General features: G+C 36.9%; 1 protein-coding gene and 1 pseudogene across 2 annotated transcripts; one reads left to right on the top strand and one right to left on the bottom strand.

Annotated features, from left to right (window-relative positions):
• The first annotated feature begins 2,125 nt into the window (after positions 1-2,125).
• On the top strand, positions 2,126-7,091 carry LOC107412602 (sulfite reductase [ferredoxin], chloroplastic). Of its 2 annotated transcripts, XM_060811916.1 has the most exons (10): positions 2,127-2,264; positions 2,549-2,961; positions 3,103-3,358; positions 4,231-5,016; positions 5,095-5,391; positions 5,581-5,778; positions 5,943-6,077; positions 6,165-6,281; positions 6,370-6,528; positions 6,682-7,091. In XM_060811916.1, the coding sequence occupies exons 3-10, from the start codon at positions 3,182-3,184 to the stop codon at positions 6,886-6,888; spliced, it is 2,076 nt and encodes a 691-aa protein (XP_060667899.1). In that variant the 5' UTR covers positions 2,127-2,264; positions 2,549-2,961; positions 3,103-3,181; the 3' UTR covers positions 6,889-7,091. The 2 variants fall into 2 exon arrangements, with proteins under 2 accessions (XP_060667898.1, XP_060667899.1); XM_060811915.1 differs by having other exon boundaries at positions 2,126-2,264; positions 2,572-3,358.
• Positions 7,092-11,197: 4,106 nt separating this feature from the next.
• Positions 11,198-11,941, bottom strand: LOC132799324 (photosystem II 5 kDa protein, chloroplastic-like; annotated as a pseudogene).
• Positions 11,942-19,847: the final 7,906 nt, after the last annotated feature.

Here is a 19,847-nt window from a genome sequence, read left to right as displayed (position 1 = left end):
TGTTATTTGAAAAAACATTGATAGTACTCAAAGTTGCGAGAGGAATATTTTGACATGATAGATGACAACTTAAAAAATTCAAAAATACAGAATATAAGTAAATATTTGAAAACCAAGCATATTTAATTAGATAGAAAGAAGGGGGGAAAAAATTGAAATTACCAATGTGCATTTGATGTAATATTAGAGTAAGAAATAATAAGTTGCACATATTTACCAAAAAATAAAAAATAAAAAATAAGTTGCGCATTTAAACATTTGCTAAATTTGAAAGTCTAGTTTGAACAATAAACAAGTAACCTTACTCTTGCTTCTTCTTCTTTTTTTTTTTTTTTTTTTTTATAGCTTGGCATTAGTACCACTACCATTAACAAACGTGAATTCATTTATTTTTTTTAATGAAAACAAGTACAAAAAATAATTACCTACTCAATTGAATCTTGAAACCTAATCTGTTAGAAAAAAAAGATAGATGGAGTAGGTGAAAAATTGTTTGAATTTATGGCCTTTGTTTGAACACATGGAAGATATGAGGCTATCTATGACTTGCAACATATCATGTGAAGTGGTCCAAAAATTTAAGTAACTTAGATTTTATTCTTTTTCTTTTTCTTTTTTATTTTTGGATGCGAGTTGGTAGTATTTAAGAGCTATACCAAATACCATATAGAATGTTGTAAGGGAATCACTTATAAATAATCTGTATATAACAACAAATATTGGTCAACTTCCTTTTCGATTTAAAGTCTTCATAGTATAATTTTGATGATCGGTCTATTATAACTTTTTCTTAAACATCTTTTTTGTCCCTAATGGGTGGGGGACTCATTGGACAGGTAAACAGCAAAGGATAGAATGGTCATAACACAATGAACAAACATTATTAAAAAAAATTTTCAAATTCCTAAGAAAAAAAACAAAAACAAGGTCCAAGGAAAAAGAAAATAATAAACCAAAACATCAAGGAACACAAAACAAACAGCTTTCATTTGAAATCCCTGTTCTTGCTCTTAACGGGGTTGCATGCTTCTCTCTTTTCTTTCACCTTCAACACTCTCACACTCTCATTCCCTATATATCAGTCAGTGAGTTTCCGAACCCACAACAAGCTTTGCCTGCAGAGCAAAAACCTCTACTTTTTATTTTCTGGGAAACAAAACATAAGGATTTTGAAGGGGGAGGAAAAAAAAAAAAAAAAAAAGAATAGAGCTCAATGTCAACAACAACTATAGGGGCAATAGCAGCAGCGAGGAGGCCCAAATGGCATTACCCACCACCACCACCAACACCAAGAATCCTCCACTTACCACGTAGGCCTCGCCAGAAAGCTACCAAGAACAACAACCATCCCACCGGGAAATCCATTTCGGCCGCGGCTGCGGCGGCGGGGGCGGAGGCTCGGAAGAAGGAAAGGAAAGGGAAGCTGGAGACCCTTTTCGACCAAGAACGTGCATTTACAAGAGCAGGTGTTCCGATTGTGCTGTTGGAGTATGGAGGAGAAAGTGAGAGGAGGAGGAAGAGAGTGGAGGAGGGAGAGAATGGGTGGGGTGGGTTTGTTGTGGAGGAAGAGAAATGGAGGTTTCAAGAGAAGATGATGAGGGCTGAGTGCAATTTGTTGAGGATGGAGAAGCGGATTGCTGTGAAGAAGCTTGATAGGAATAGAGTTAAGATGGAGAAGATTCTCATATGCTTTGTTCATGCTCTCATTTCTGTTAGTTCCTTCTTGTTTCTCTTCCTCTGTTTTTCTTCTCAATTATTTTGGCGTTTGAATTAGGGGGTAAAAGGCGTGAGGAGAGGCGTCTTCTCCTTGCAATCACTAAACCAAAGTATGCCTGCATGAGGCACGTGACGGCGCATGTTAGATTAGACCACCACAACCAGCCAGATATATATGAATTATGAAAAACATTGTATATCTATATATAGAGGAAGTCTAGGATAGGGTCCGACCGCATGGTTTCTATGCGGATTAAAAATGTGTTGAAATTGGCATCCATTGGATTTTTACATCTGGCAGCAACGGTCCAGATTCAAACTTTCTCACATAGGGATTTTTGCCCAAAGCTTCTCTTCCCATTCGCACCTTTCTCTTCGCTTCTCCTCTTCTCCTCTTCTCCTCTCCTCTGCTTCCGCACATCCACCCACCGTTCCAGCGACGTTGAGCCACCACCAAGCTAGCACGCAAGACGTACCAGCCCCACCGTTTTTTGTCTTCAAGTTCCACCGGCCATGGGTTTTCTTACTGTTCTGCGAAAATCAATAAGGTCGAATTTATGGGTTTTGGAATGAATTAGGCGTATCGTAATACCCATATTTTAATAAATTTGCCCACGTTGTTTTATCACTTCAATTTTTTTTGTTGATCAATTATATGGTTCCAGCTTACTTGTTTGCCTCTACTTTTGTTGTCTGCAATTCTTTTGGTTGCCGACACTTGAAATTTTTTGTACCCCATGAAGATAATGTTCTGATCTTTTGTTTCAATGGATATATATCATAAACTGTAGGTCTTTTTGTCTTGTGATGATCTAGATGCATTATTTTACAGGTACCCAATGAAGACTATTACAGGTACCCAATGAAGACTATGTTCTGATTTTGACCGAATTGCAATTCAGGAAAATTTTCCTGCTTCTTTATTTCTTTCCATCGTGTCCATCAAGTGGACTGGATTATTTTCAGTGCTATGGTGTTTATTGCTCTTAGAAATGAGAAATCCTTCTTATATCAGCTGGGGTTGGAGGTTTGGGGGATTGATGGTGAGAACTTCATGAACAATTCGACCATACCCACGACCATGGAAACATGCAGTGGATCTGTTTACAGCTGGTGCAAGCGGGAAGGGGGGTTTGAGCAAAATTTTACACATGAGTAAGCTTGAATCTGGGCTGTTGACACTAGATGTAAAAATCCAACGGATGCCAATTTCAGCATATTTTTGATCCGCATAGAAACCATACGGTCGGTCCCTATCCTAGACTTTCTCTCTCTCTATATATATATGTATGTAAAAGAAAAAGATAAAGCAATCAAATTTCAACTTGACTTGTCAATTTTGTTATTCGGGTCTCTTCGTTTTCATGATCATCAATCGTCATCCAGTACGCAACTTTCTGCTCCTTTTTAAAAAATAAGGAAAAAAAATAGAAAAAAAGCTTGAACATACAAGGACTTAGAGGGAATGACGACGACGGCGTCTTTTGGAGCTTCAAACGCTGCGATTCTCAAGGACACCAAAGTTCAGATTGGAAGCTTTCAGGGTCTCAAATCTTCCTACTGTTTGGCTCTCAGCACAAGAACTGTTCCTGCTTATCGTGTTTCTTCTTCGAACCGTTCGCTCAAAAGAGCTTTCTCCACGGTGCGTTTTGAATTTGTTTTATCCATCCATACTCTGTTGTGAGCTTTTCGGTTTGGGTTTATTGCTCTGGTTGGATGGTTTAGTGGAAAAAGAAAGGAAAATGTAGGTTTTTTTTTTTTTTATTTTAATAGAAAAAAAAGAAGAGAAAATGCTGTGGTACAATAATGAAGGAAAATAAAGCACCAAGCTTTATCGAAATTTTGAATTTTGTTTTTATTTGTATATCTCTCATTGCTCTAGCTAACTAATCTGGTTTGCAAAGTTATGAGATTCCCCATAAAGGTCGTTCCTTTCGTGAATTTTGGGCCAAAAGAGATAAAAGTATCAAGGGATCGTGAAATTTTCTTTCCATTTTTCTATATTTTTCCTTCTTCTTCTCTGTTAGACTTGATGACCCCGAAATTTTGTCCTTTTTGTTGTTTAATATAGAAAATTTGGATCCTAGTTGGTTCATTTAACTGAGGTGTGCTTGATTTTTCTGAATGGCATAGTTTATTTATTTATTTTTATGATGAAAGAATCATTATTTTTAATCAGTTACTTCTTGAAACTTGGTTCATTTTGAGCTCATGTGATTGTGAGAACTTGTTAAATGCAATATATGCTCCAATATATTGTGATGTTTATTTTTAATCTCCTTCACTTTGAGCTCTTTGACTCTGCGCAATGCAGTTATGTCACCTGTTTTCATGGTCTGATTGGTTTTTGATGATTGGTATCTTTGACATATTTGTTTGTAAACGTAAAGATCAACGAAACTGAAAGCTCATGTGAACCTCATTTATCAGAAACTGCTTAAATTAGTTTATTTGAAGTTGTTTATAGTAAATGGACTTATTCTTTCTGGGAAATTTGTATATTTATCTATGCAGCCAGCAAAGCCTGAGACTGTTACTGAAACTAAGCGTAGCAAGGTTGAAATATTCAAAGAACAAAGTAATTGCATAAGGTACCCTCTTAATGAGGAGATATTGACAGATGCCCCTAATATAAATGAGGCTGCCACGCAATTGATCAAGTTCCATGGAAGCTATCAACAGTATAACCGAGATGAACGTGGCTCAAGGTCTTATTCATTTATGCTTCGTACAAAGAACCCTTGTGGGAAAGTACCAACCCAACTTTACTTGACGATGGATGACCTTGCTGATCAATTTGGAATTGGGACACTTAGGGTGACAACCAGACAGACATTTCAGCTCCATGGTATTCTGAAGAAGAATCTGAAGACAGTAATAAGCAGCGTTATTAAAAGTATGGGTTCAACACTTGGTGCCTGTGGTGATCTCAATAGGAATGTTCTTGCTCCTGCTGCTCCTCTTGTGAGAAAAGACTACCTTTTTGCACAGCAAACTGCAGAGAACATTGCATCACTGCTGACTCCTCAGTCTGGTTTCTACTATGATGTTTGGGTGGATGGAGAGAAAGTCTTGACAGCAGAAGAACCTCCAGAAGTGACTAAAGCCCGCAATGATAATTCTCACGGAACAAATTTCCCTGATTCACCTGAGCCCATTTACGGTGCTCAGTTCTTGCCGAGGAAATTCAAAATCGCTGTTACTGTACCAAAGGACAACTCGGTTGATATTCTCACAAATGATATCGGTGTTGTTGTTGTTACTGATGCTGATGGCGAGCCTCAAGGGTTCAACATATATGTAAGATGATCAGCCATTTTGAAAATATCATTAACTTCTTTGGTGTGCAATGTTAGTTTCTTATAGTTTCCTGTGTAGGTTGGTGGTGGTATGGGAAGGACACATCGGATAGAGACCACTTTTCCTCGGCTGGCAGAACCGTTGGGTTATGTGCCCAAAGAGGAAATTTTATATGCGGTTAAGGCTATTGTTGCTACACAACGGGATTACGGTAGAAGAGATGATCGTAGGTACAGTAGAATGAAGTATTTGATCAGTTCCTGGGGGATTGAGAGGTTTAGAAGGTTTGTTGAGGAACACTGGGGAGGGAAATTCCAGCCTTTCCATGAGTTGCCAGAGTGGGAATTTAAAAGTTACTTGGGATGGCATGAGCAGGTTTGTTTTGTTGATCTGGACAATTTGTATGTGATTCCTTTTAATTCCATGTCTTTATTTTTGTGTTTGTGATACCTTATGCTGGTTGAAGATTAGGAGTGAAGGATTATGTATGGATAATCCATATGATCTATTTCCTTCCTTCTCTATTTTCTTTATCTGGTTTTCTATATGTTAATATTTTTGCAGGGTGGCGGCAATTTATTTTGTGGGCTCCATGTTGATAATGGTCGTATAGGGGGGAAGATGAAAAAGACATTGAGGGAGGTCATAGAAAAATATAATCTGGGTGTGCGGCTCACACCTAATCAAAATATTATCTTGTGTGATATTGGCAATTCATGGAAGCGTTCCATCACCACAGCTCTTGCTCAAGCTGGTTTGCTGGTAATTTTCCTTTTCTCCCATTAGCAGACATTAGTATGATTTGACCATTTAGTTTAACAAACTCAGTCCTTTGACAATTTTCTCAAGTATTTGCCTATGATGGATCCTAGGCATGCAGTTTCTTTTGTTTGACATTGATATTGACTTCTTCTGGTTGCATACAGCATCCTAGGTATGTAGAACCCCTCAACTTAACTGCAATGGCATGCCCAGCGATGCCTCTTTGCCCACTAGCAATAACTGAAGCTGAACGAGGAATAGCTGACATCCTTAAGCGGATTCGAGCAGTATTTGAGAAGGTATTACTGGGGCATATAGTAATTCAATAAATATATTATGTTATGATGAAAAGCAGAATGCATATAATTTTTACCGAATGACTACAGGTTGGTCTGAAGTACAGTGAATCTATGGTTATAAGGGTAACTGGCTGTCCAAATGGTTGTGCCAGACCATACATGGCTGAACTGGGTCTGGTTGGTGATGGTCCCAACAGTTATCAGGTACTTATTTTCTTTCTTCTTTTGTCTCATATTGAAATGTAGATTATCATAAAATCACACTGATTTCTTTAACTTTTTACCACTATGGATTTGGCTTGGAGGAAAACCTAATCAAACTTCATTAGCAAGACCCTTCATGAACAAGGTCAAGATTCAAGACCTTGAAAAAGTGTTGGAACCATTATTTTACCACTGGAAACGCAAACGGCAATCTAAAGAGCCATTTGGGGACTTCACAACTCGCTTGGTGAGTGAATGAACGACTAGCATCTTGTGATAATTCTTATTTTCACTTAAAAATTGGCTGTATATCTCAAATTTTGCATATTATGAAGAAAATTTAGTTTGTTGGTCATTGGAATCCTGGGCAAGCTAATGATGTGGATTCTTGTATTACCAGGGATTTGAGAAACTTCAAGAATTGGTTGACAAATGGGAGGGTCCAGTGGTGTCTGCATCTCGCCATAATCTGAAGCTTTTTGCCGACAAGGAGACATATGAGGCCATGGATTCACTTGCAAAACTGCAGAACAAGAGTGCACATCAATTGGCCATAGACGTAATACGCAATTTTGTGGCTTCCCAGCGGAATGGTACAAATGAGTGAGTTTGCAATGGAAGGCATTAACTGTTAAGTTGTAGATGAGCTGTAAATAAATTAGTTGATTAGTTGAAATCCCTTTAATTAAGGGATTTGGTGAATATATATTTAGGATTGAGTTAGTTTCCTTTTTTTTTCCTTCTTGTAATTTGTTGTATATTATCATGTACTATCAATATGAAAATTAAGGAATTATTTTCCCTCATTCACTTCTATTTCTCTTCATGGTATCAGAGCTTAGGTACATACAGTAATCTTTACGCAAACAGTAACAGACGTGAACAGTGCTTCGCGTGAACATTATCTACGTAAGCCTAGGTTTTTTTGTTTTCCTGGGTTCCTTCTCTTATTTTTTTGTTCTTTTTTGTTTTTTCAGCCTTCATCGCTGAGTTTCTTCTTTTACATACTCCAGCCTTCATTGCTGGTACTTCCTTTATCTTCTGTGGAATTTTTTTTTTATTTCCATTCCCAATGGCAACTTCTGCCTCTATCAGCCCTAGCTGCGAAAACAGATCATCAAGACAAAGAAAAAGGTGATCTGCCTAAATTCCCGGGTAGAGAGAACAAGGATACTCTCTGGTGCAACTACTGCAAGAAACCGAGGTACACCAAGGAGATTTGTTGGAAACTACATGGCAAGCCACCAAGCCGAGAGTGGGGAAAACGTTGGGGGCACCAAAGACCTCAGGCACACATGACAGAGCAACCCAAATCTAAAGAAAATTCAGCAATAGGAGGGCTCAATAATGAAGAACTTGAGAAGCTAAGAGGCTTGCTAGGATCTCTTGACAAACCTTCTGGAACTTGTTCATTGGCTCTCTCAGGTAAACCTTCACTTCCTTTTTGCATGAGTGCCTCAGATAAATTTTTCAGTAATTCATGGATAATAGACTCCGGTGCCACAGACCATATGACCCCTACATCTCAGTTTTTTCACACCTATACCCCAAGCCCAAGTAACAAGAAAATTATAGTGGCCAATGGATCTTTAGCTACTGTTGCAGGATTCGGCGACATACACATCACACCTACCCTTATTCTTAAAAATGTCCTTCATGTACCAAAATTGTCAGCCAACCTTGTTTCCATTCAAAAGCTTACTCATGACCTTAAATGTTATGCTATTTTTTCTCCTTCTTATTGTGTTTTTCAGGATCAGGACTCGAGGAGGAGGATTGGACTTGCTAAGGAAAGAAGCGGCCTTTACTACCTTGAATCATCTCAGAATATTAGGACACCTTTATCTTTATCTTTTTTCAATTCTTCAAATAAAGAAACCATTTGGTTGTATCATCAACGTCTTGGTCATCCATCTTTTAGGATTTTAAAAGTCATGTTTCCTCATTTGTTTCTAGGATTAGATATTTCTGAGTTTCATTGTGATATTTGCGAATTAGCAAAACATACTCGTGTATCTTTTTCTATTAGTAATAAAAAAAGTCCTTATCCTTTCCATTTGATTCACAGTGACATATGGGGTCCTTCTACCATACCTAATGTTTCTGGGGCTCATTGGTTTGTATCTTTAATTGATGATTGCACTCGGGTTACATGGCTCTTTCTCCTTAAACAAAAATCTGATGTTAGCATTGTTATACCTAATTTTCACTCACTAATTCAAAACCAATTTGGGGTTAAAATAAAAAACTTTAGGACAGACAATGCTAGAGATTACTCCAACCAGATTTTGTCCCCCTACTTTCAATCACAGGGCATTATCCATGATTCATCATGTGTTCACACACCCCAACAAAATGGGGTAGCAGAAAGGAAAAATAGGCATTTACTTAATACCACTCGAGCACTTCTCTTCCAAGGGAATGCTCCTAAATCCTATTGGGGGGAAGCTGCCCTTACTGCCACATGCATGATCAATAGACTTCCCTCACAGGTATTAGACAATAAGAGCCCCATGGAGGTTCTCAACAGTTTCTATCATCATTTCAGAACCTCAAATGGGCTAACTCCTAGGGTATTCGGATGCACTGCTTTTGTTCATATCCATGGCCAACATAGGGGCAAGTTAGACCCTAAAGCCATCAAATGTGTCTTCCTTGGCTACTCATCCACTCAAAAAGGGTACAAGTGTTACCATCCTCTATCCCGGAAGTTTTACATCTTTGTTGATGTTACTTTCTTTGAATATACACCTTTTTTCTCCAAGTCCTCTCCTCAGGGGGAGATTTCAATGATGGAGGATAGTACTTGTGAGTCCTTTGAACCACTTAAAGCTCTTGATCTTCCTTCTGTTCCAGTTCGTGTTGTTGAACATGAGTCATCTTCTATTCCCGCTAGTGAGTCATCTCCTATTCCAGCTAGTGTTACTCAAAATTTTCAGAGGTTTTCTCAGGTGTATTCAAGGAGAAAGGCCGCTCCAGAACTGACACAGGTCCAAGAATCTAACTTAAACCCTGATAATGGGATCACAGTAAGATCTGACCCACTTTTGCAAGCAAGTGAAATATCCAACCAAGATCTTCCTATTGCTGTTAGAAAAGGTACCAGAGAATGCACCAAACAACCACTCTATCCACTATCTCAGTATGTCTCTCTTAAGCACCTATCACCAACCCACAAAAAGTTCATTGTGAGTTTAAACACCATTACTATCCCTAACACTGTTTCTGAGGCATTGTCAAAAAGAGAATGGAGGGATGCTATGAGGGAGGAAATGGATGCATTAGAGAAAAATAAGACGTGGGAGATTGTTGATAAACCGAACGGGAAGAATATTGTACATTATAAGTGGATTTACACGCTGAAATATAAAGCTGATGGATCTCTTGAGAGATATAAAGCAAGATTGGTGGCAAAAGGATATACTCAAACTTATGGGATTGATTATCAGGAGACCTTTGCTCCAGTTGCAAAAATGAACACAGTGAGAGTCCTGCTGTCATTAGCTGCCCACTTCACTTGGCAACTACTACAGTATGATGTTAAGAACGCATTTCTCCATGGTGACTTAGATGAAAAAATTTACATGAATATTCCACCGGGATTTGTAGAGGACACAGATAACAAAGTGTGCAAGCTAAGGAAGGCCCTTTATGGATTAAAACAATCCCCTAGAGCATGGTTTGGAAGATTTGCAAAAGTCATGAAGAAGTCTGGGTATAAACAAAGTCAGGGTGATCACACTCTTTTCATTAAGCATTCAACTGCAGGAAAGGTGACTGCTCTCCTAGTCTATGTAGACGACATCATAGTGACTGGAAATGATGAGAGAGAGAATCATGAACTGAAGCAGAAACTAGTGGAGGAGTTTGAAATAAAAGAATTGGGCAAACTGAAGTATTTCCTTGGTATTGAGGTAGCATATTCCACACAAGGAATCTTCATTTCTCAACAAAAGTATGTGACTGATCTATTGGCAGAAACAGGAAAAATTGGTTGTAAGCCAATTTCTAATCCAATGGATCCAAATCACAAGCTAGGAGAAGCTAAGGAAGAACCAGCTGTTGACAAAAGAATGTACCAGAGGTTGGTTGGTAATCTGTCTTACTTAGCCTAACGGTGTCAATGAATTAGGAATAATGCTTCCAATTTTCTTTTTAAGCTGTTACCATTAGGTAACAACTGGAAGGAATGCATACTGGATTGCGTGTTATTTTCTTTGAATTTTTGTGTGTTTAGTTATTATTGGACGAGAGTTTTTGTAAAATAACCAAGTGTTCGTATCCACTTTGCTGAGTTGAAATATTGTTCCCTAAAAAATAAGAACAAAGATCCAGTTTTTGCTCATGTAGATCACCAACTTGTTTGCCCTTGAATCTACAATCTCTGACAAGCATCTTTTGCGAAACTATTCTAGGTTTTTGGATGCAAGAAATGTGTTTCCTCGTGTCATGTGTGGGTTATTTATGTATTCTTAGCATTTTCCTAATTCATTGACATCATTAGGCTAAGTAAGACAGATTGTTAATGCTTTCCATTGCAAACTCACTCATTCGTACCATTAGCCATTAGATAACAACAGGAAGGAATGCATACTGGGTTGCGCATTATTTTCTTTGAATTTTTGTGTGTTTAGTTATTATTGGACAAGAGTTTTTGTAAAATAACCAAGTGTTTGTATCCACTTTGCTGAGTTGAAAGTTTGTTCCCTAAAAAATAAGAACAAAGATCCAGTTATTGCTCATGTAGATCACCAACTTATTTGCCCTTGAATCTATAATCGCTGACAAGCATCTTTTGCGGAGCAATTCTAGATTTTTGGATGCAAGAAATGTGTTTCCTCGTATCATGTGTAGGTTATGTATGTATTCTTGAAAAGCAGTCTCATAAAAACAGGAACGTCGAAAAGAAGAGTAAGTAGGTTGAAAACAAAGTAAGCAGGCACATATATTTATATAGATAATGTATACATAACTTTTTTATAAATTGTACAAACAGCATCTAAACATTAAGAGAATATAAAGTTATTCTAAACCGTGACCACTCCTTGTTGTGGCAAATACGAGCTGTAGGCATTGTGACACAAACAGGACCATATTGTGACACAAACAGGACCATACTTACTTCTTGGCTTCTGGGGTACCTGGCTTTGGTTCCTCAGCCATGGCCACCTTAGCACTGGACCATGCAGCTCCAGCCACAGCAGCAACCACCAATTCTCTCCTCCCTCCACAGCTCTCCTCCTTCACTTGCAAAGTGGTTCGCTTTCCTTCTGACGAGGCTTTTGAGGCCTTAGCCACCACCAGACCTCGACGGGGTGCCGACGTTGTAGGAGACAGGAGACTTGGTGATGGTTGAGGCTGAGCCATTAAGCAATGAAGAAGCTGTCATGGTCATAGATGCCATCTCTGCCACAACTTTGTTATCTGTCTTTGTGACTTTTCTTTTCTCAGTTCCTTCTCATCTGCACATTTGAATTGAAGTTTGTTAATTTAATTCTAGTTAAAGTAAGATTAAAGTGAAAAAAATGATGTGGGAAATGTCAAGTGCTTCTTTTGGAAGAAGAACATCATCCATGTCCTTATCGCCAAGAATGTTCTGACAAATAGTTATTTGCCATGTGTTTGCTTTTTATCTGAATGAGAGCTCCTGGTTCTGGAAATTTCTTTGGAAACAAAAAGCAGATCCCCTTTTTGGGTATTGAATGATATTGAAATCTTACGTGGTTACCGTGGAATTTCATTTTTTTGGACATTTAAGTTCAGCTTCAAAGAATACTCACATCCAATAATCCAAAAGAAATAAGAAACGGTTTCTGTAAACGATACTTGGTCAAACAAAGTTAATAGGATGCGTTCTTGCTGATTCAGACTGTAATATGAATATCGATAATATGCATATAAAACAAAATATTATTATTGATTTAACGGGTCTAAAAAACTATTCTAAATACTCCCGATTTCTATGATGAACAAATTCTATTGTTTTTACTGTCCAACACTTGAAGAAGAAAATGTAAAGTGACAAACAAATTCTGAACATCAATGATAATAGCGTTTGAAACACTCTTTGCTTTTCTAGAATCTGTACTAGATTATGACTCACATTTTGTTATAATAACCATGGAATATACAATTTAGACCAATAGCAAGGTTCAGTGATAGAACATACCGACATTCCAAATAAATACCAAAAACTGGGTTGCATGTAACCCATTAATTTTTTATATGATCTATGTTATTTAATTTAAAGCTTTGTCAGAGCCTTCAACATGTGAGTTACCATGAACTTTGCTCAAATCTGTAAATCCACAAAATATTACAGGCATTATGGAAAAACAAAAATATGAACTTTTAGAAAATTAAGTGGAATTGAATCTATTTCATCCTACACTAGTTTTATTGCAGAAATAAATAAGCAATGTTACAGAGGCACATATTATCTAAAAACTAGCAAAAACTAGTAAATAAGAAGATAACTAGTCATAATAACCAAGCAACTTGATATTAACTTCAAGCTTGCTAAAATAACGCTAAGTTGAACCTAATCAACAGCAAGACCAAATGGAACTAACGAAAAAGAGATAATCATAAGGACACAGCAACAAAACATCACTTGGCAGCCACAGTACTAAAAGTTTAAAGACTAATGAAAATGAAAAATAAAGCATGTTAAATAAGGTTAACAAAGGTCCATTACTATTTTATTGATTGTTCACTGATGAGTTATTCTAATTTCAAAAACTTGTAGAAATCTGATTCTTTATCAAAATCCCCATTTTGGGAACACATGACCTTCATTTCCGTTCTACTCAGCCATAGGTGAAGAACATTCTGTCTTTTGAGTCTTGCATAATGAAGAGGTTTTGTTCTCCCCAATAATTTTTGGCATGGGAGCTCCTTCCCTTGTTCTCTTATGAAGTTGACAGAAATATTCCTTTACAACATCATCGGAAGGAGAAAGTTTCTCCACAGCAGACTCCCCTTCTGAAGGGATTACTAACTTCCCTTTTTCCTTGTTGGAGGAGTTGTTCCCTTCAATTTTCTTATCTGCGGCCTCTATAAGGCAACCTGACACAATTGAGTGCTTTTGTGAGGGGTTTGTTCGGCTGGACAATTTTTTAATCATCTTTCTAGCCTTTGACCTCCAAAGGCATTATAGTTAGGAAACTCTTTCTGACAATCCTTGCATATGTATTTTAACTCACCATTAATCCGAGACATGTAGGAAAAGTAACTTACTTCACCATTATAGGATCAAGGCTGACCAACTTGCAATGAACTAGTGCCAAAATTTTGTTCATTACTTTCTGAACCACAAAAATTTGACAGAGCATGAGTAGGGCTTGCTTCTTGGTTTTTCATAAGAATGGAGAGATTTGATCTGATTCCTATTCTATGGTTGGAGTTCTGAAGGTGCTCTGAAACATCATGCTCATATCCATTTGCACCAAACCCAAATGTGTAGGATGTAACAGGATCACCAACTTCTCCATTGCTGATAATACAATATCCACCAGACAGAAAGCAAGGTGCATCAGCAAAGTTAGAAGATCCAATTAGCTGGTTACTCATACTAGAGGAGCCATTTGCCTCAAGAGAAGATGAGCACCCAAAGCAAGAAATATGGGCATGATCTTTTATGATAAAAATATCAGAAAGGGATACAAATGTCTGAGCCTAACCAAGGAGTATTTCTAGAGGAAGGAATTAGAGTAAAATTGTTTTGCAAACACCAAGAATCAATTAGACTGAAGGATGGTGACTTACAAGGATCAACAGAATATAATTTTTGGTTTGTCAAAGAAACACCTATTTCCATGCCATTCAAAAAAAAAAAAAAAAAAAAAAAACTATCAGTACCAGAAATATCAACATATCAGTTCTCCCCATGAAAAAAATCAGTTATAGATAAATTAGATGATCTGGCAAAATGCATTCGAAGATTACCTGTAGGAGCAGAAAAATTATACTCAACAGAAGAATCTTTGGTAGAGTTAAGACTACCACCTTGTTGATCGATTACTGAAGAGGTAGTGGTGACTGAAGGTACCATCTCAATCAGGGGTAAAGAAGCCAACTGATTTCCGGCAGAAGATGGACCTTTTATCTCCAATACAAAAGCATCATCCAGCACACAAGGAATATCAAGTCGTTGGAATGGTGAGACTAGCAAGTTGTTGCTGTTAATGCTCAAATTGAGACTCACTGGATCAGAGACATTTGGAAGTTCAAATTCTCTTCCACATGAATTGGCCACGTCAAACCACATTTCATCATATGGTTGAAGAATGCGCTCTTGTTGACCATCCAGAGAAGAAGAGGAAATATGTTGGTTATCCATGGATAAAGAGGTAGCTTGTTGGTCATCCATAGATGACAAGAGAGCTTGTTGTCCATCATTAGATGAAGAGAGAGCTTTCTGGTCATTCATAGATGAAGAGAAAGCTTTCTGATCATCCAAAGGAGAATCAATTTGGCTATCAAATCTCAAGGTAACAGAAATGAACGTTTTTAAGGGGCTTCCGAATCAAGAATACTGCAGTTACAAAGGTTTGTTGTCTCTTTTAAGTCTTAGAAAGGAGGTGATCCCCTTCTTAAATGTACATCCATGCTGATATGGATATAAAGTATGTCCAATGCCACAATTAAGAAGGAGTTACCATAAAACAAACTCAAGTCCACTTAAGCTTGAGAGCTTGTTTAAACCCAAGGAATATTTAGCTTCACAAACCAATGTAAGAAGTCTCTGTTGTTTGACATTTCATATTTTGAGCCGTACAACTTTTGACACATTGGCAAGGTCACTACGCTACAACCTAGCCAATCATCTTTGAGGGGAATTTGAGAGAAAGAATTTGGGCAAAGCCCAGATAGTCCCTTAAATTATGGCTCCAGAAAATCAAATTCACAGGATATGAATTAGCTTTGACTACTATATAAAGCCAATGAAACATTAATGAGGCAAGTATTCTGTATCCAAGAATGCCAAGGAATTTTTAATTAACTCCCGCCAGAAGCATAAGATTTAAAAGGAATAAAATAAAATTAAAAGAAGTAGATATACAAAAGGACGGACTATGGACAGTCGCTGCTAGGATAACAGCCGACAATGGCCAATGCCATGGAAACAAATTAGCTAACTGCCATTTTAATGCATTGAGTCGTTTAAATAGAAAGATTCATATATGGAAGTGCAGCGAGTTAGATTTTGATAAACCTATTCCATTTCAGTACCCAAGATTATTATCATTATTATTATTATTTTAAAATCTTGATGTTGGTCTCACTTAACATGAGATCTGGCAGTGAAGAACCGAGAACGGTCCTAGCCTTCACATTTATTTCATAAAGTAGGAGATTTTGAGAATTAACCTCTGCACACTTTCGCTTGTTAACCAAAAACTTTTATCATACCACCAAAAAATGGCCTGAATTAAGACTTAACATAATGATAAGCACACTTCCAAGTATCTTCAATTAATTTAGCCTACATTAATACCTAAAAGTATAGATTAAAGTTTTTTTGATAGAATACTTGCTCCATCCCTCTCCTCCCCCCCCCCCCCCCCCCCCCCCCCCCCCCTCTCTCTCTCTCTCTCTCTCTCTCTCTCACACACACACACACACACACTTGTTGACGTGAAATAGAATCCATTTAAATCAGAAAAGATTAACAAGAACGAACGAAATGACATTTTAACGTACACCAGGGCAACAAGATAGAACTGAAATAAAGCAAAATAATACTGGAGGATGTATCGTAAGCAACATCTATTAAATTTCCAAACTTTACACCAAAATTACAAGGCAATACAAATAGAATGGCATTGGAGAGGAAGGAGTTCAAGGCATTCAAAAAAGAACAACGATGTCAAGAAGTTTAGCCACATGCTTAAACATCTTAATCTTGGTTTTCAAATACAGATATGTTAATCTTGCTCAGAAAAAAAAAAAAAAAAAGTACAAATATGTCAAAAGTATGTTTACACTATGAACCAAGTCCCTAAGGACACAGCAAATATTGAAACCTTTTGCAATGGAATTTTGATATTTTTATATAAAAAAATAGTTTAAGAAAATTCACTGTTTTTAAAGTTTGAATCTTTGGTTCTCATTGAATAAAACTGGCAATGTTCAAAAAATCAGACTGAAATTTTTTTGACTTTTGTACAATGGGTATGGTACTATATAACCCAAAGCCAAGAAAAAACATACAATTTTAGCAATAATAATGAATGGAATTCAACTGCTAAAAAGCTCAGTTTTCATGTACTTTGCTTATCGATGGCATTGATTTATTGTATATCCCACAAAAAGCAAAAGTTTCACTATCGTTTTCATGGTTTTCTGAATTTACAAATAGATGCAGTTACAAAACAACAAGGACGGTACAAATCCAATTCAATTTTCTGGGACTTCACCAATGTGGGGTCCAAACTAGTCTATAAACATTTTTCCTTCAAAGAAATTTGTGGGTCAATAATTTCTATACTAAAATTGACAATACTAAAAAGAAAAATTATGGAATAAAACAGGAGGAAAAATTTTAAAATTTTTGCAGCCAATGGGTTATGCTTCTGGGTAAGTGGTCCGACCAGAAATGGATTCAAAACCTGGTTCTATGTCTCACTGGCTACACTGAACTGTCCTCTCTGTGAAACCCAAAAGCAAAGATTAAAATATTAAATATATTTCCAAGAAAGCTTCTGGTTTCGTTTATTGAGAAAAAAATAAAATAAAAAAATGAGCCACTCTCACTTCACAAAGGCTACGTGAAGACCAAGAGAATCATAGTGATTTTGAGATGAGCAGAAAACAGTAGCAGAAGAAGGAAGAGCTGAGGTGGAGGAATGAGGTTGTCAGCTCTATTTATATATTATAAATTAGAAAAAAATGGAATAAAAAAATAAAAGGCCCTATTTATTATTTATAACACCTTCAACGGCACGGACCAGTTTCATTCATTAATCATTTTGTATTTATACTGGAGAGGAAAAAATGGGCTGGTGGACATACCGACAATATATATATATCTTGGTCTGTGTGACTTTGCATTGAAACATTTACTCACTATTCACAAGTTGGTGGGAACAAAATATTTTTCCTTTTAGATATTTTAATCATTCATTATTATAATTTTTTAAAAAATAAAAAATCATAATCTAGTAGCCTATTGTTGTACTATTGTTTTGTTTTGAGCTTGTGAGATTTATTGCAGCACTTCCCCATTATATGACAATAATGAGTTTTTATTTTATTTTTATTTTTTACTTATAGGGTAAAACAATCGTTGTAACTTTTTTTTTTTTCCTTCTGATTATTTTAAATGCTGTTATTTGAAAGGACATTGATAGTACTCAAAGTCTCAAGAGGAATATTTTGACATGATAGATGACAACGAAGGGTTCAAAAATACAGGATATAAGTAAATATTTGAAAACCAAGCATATTTAATTAGATGGAAAGAAGGGGGAAAGAAAATTGAAATTACCAATATGCATTTGATGTAATATTAGAGTAAGAAATAATAAGCTGCACATATTTACCAAAAAAAAAAGAAAAAAGAAAAATAAAAGTTGCACATTTAAACATGTACTACATTTTAAAGTCTTAGTTTGGACAACAAACAAGTAACCTTACTCTTGCTTCTTTTGTTTTTTGTTTAGCTTGGCACTAGTACCACTAACCACTAACAAAATGTCAATTCATTTATTATTATTATTTTTTTATGAAAACAAGTACAAAGAATAATTACCTACTCAATTGAATCTTGAAACCTAATCTGTTAGAAGAAAAAGATAGATGGAGTAGGTGAAAAATTGTTTGAATTTATGGCCTTTGTTTGAACACATGGAAGATATGAGGCTATCTATGACTTGCAACATATCATGTGAAGTGGCCCCAAAATTTAAGTAACTTAGATTTTATTTTTCTTTTTCTTTTTTATTTTTGGATGCGAGTTGGTAGTATTTAAGAGCTATACCAAATACCATATAGAATGTTGTAAGGGAATCACTTATAAATAATCTGTATATAACAACAAATATTGGTCAACTTTCTTTTTGATTTAAAGTCTTCATAGTAAAATTTTGATGATTGGTCTATTATAACTTTTTCTTAAACCTTTTTTTGTCCCTAATGGGTACGGGATTCATTAGACAGGTCAAATAAACAGCAAAGGATAGAGTGGTCATAACACAAGGAACAAACATTATTAAAAAAATATTTCAAATTCCTATGAAAAAAACAAAAACAAGGTCCAAGGAAAAAGAAAATAATAAACCAAAACATAAAGAACACAAAACAAACAGCTTCATTTGAAATCCCTGTTCTTGCTCTTAACGAGGTTGCATGCTTCTTTCTTTTCTTTCACCTTCAAGACTCTCACTCTCTCATTCCCTATATATCAGTCAGTGAGTTTCCGAACCCACAACAAGCTTTGCCTGCAGAGCAAAAACCTCTACTTTTTATTTTCTGGGAAACAAAACATAAGGATTTTGAAGGGGGAGGAAAAAAAAAAAAAAAAAAAAGAATAGAGCTCAATGTCAACAACAACTATAGGGGCAATAGCAGCAGCGAGGAGGCCCAAATGGCATTACCCACCACCACCACCAACACCAAGAATCCTCCACTTACCACGTAGGCCTCGCCAGAAAGCTACCAAGAACAACAACCATCCCACCGGGAAATCCATTTCGGCCGCGGCGGCGGCGGCGGCGGGGGCGGAGGCTCGGAAGAAGGAAAGGAAAGGGAAGCTGGAGACCCTTTTCAACAAGAACTTGCATTTACAAGAGCAGGTGTTCCGATTGTGCTGTTGGAGTATGAAGGAGAAAGTGAGAGGAGAAGGAAGAGAGTGGAGGAGGGAGAGAATGGGTGGGGTGGGTCGGTTGTGGAGGAAGAGAAATGGAGGTTTCAAGCGGAGATGATGAGGGCTGAGTGCAATTTGTTGAGGATGGAGAAGCGGATTGCTGTGAAGAAGCTTGATAGGAATAGGGTTAAGATGGAGAAGATTCTCAGATCCTCTGTTGATGCTCTCATTTCTGTTAGTTCCTTCTTGTTTCGCTTCCTCTGTTTTTCTTCTCAATTATTTAGGCGTTTGAATTAGGGGGTAAAAGGCCCGTGGCGGCGCACGTTAGATTGGACCACCACTAATACCACCACAACCAGCCAGATATATATGATATAGAAAAATATCTGCTTTTTGTTTTTGAAATCGGAAAAACATTGTATCTATGTTGGTTTTGGTTTAAAAATACAGCAGTTAATGTTTGAGGGGATCGGACAAACAAGGGCAAGCAACTATATTGGTTTTGGTTTGTGAATCAAATCTGATAATGGGTTCAGAAAGAGGAAGAGTTTGGATAGGAATGAAGCCTCATGATGCTGGTGTTGTGTGTTGGGAAGCTTGGGTTTGAGGTTTGAGCGATTTTGCTGTTCTTTAGAGAGAGAAAGTTACTAAGAGAGAGATGTCTGCTGAAGATTTTGGAAATAACACTGTTGTTTTAATTCAATGGTTTGATGGTATTAGAAAGGCGGTTTTTTTTGTTTTTCATGATTTTGACGACT

This window comes from Ziziphus jujuba, chromosome 10 (genome assembly GCF_031755915.1).
Source record: "Ziziphus jujuba cultivar Dongzao chromosome 10, ASM3175591v1".
Taxonomy (NCBI): Eukaryota; Viridiplantae; Streptophyta; class Magnoliopsida; order Rosales; family Rhamnaceae; genus Ziziphus; species Ziziphus jujuba.
The sequence above is the reverse complement of the archived record's forward strand: the minus strand, read 5'-3'. Positions and strand labels throughout refer to the sequence as shown.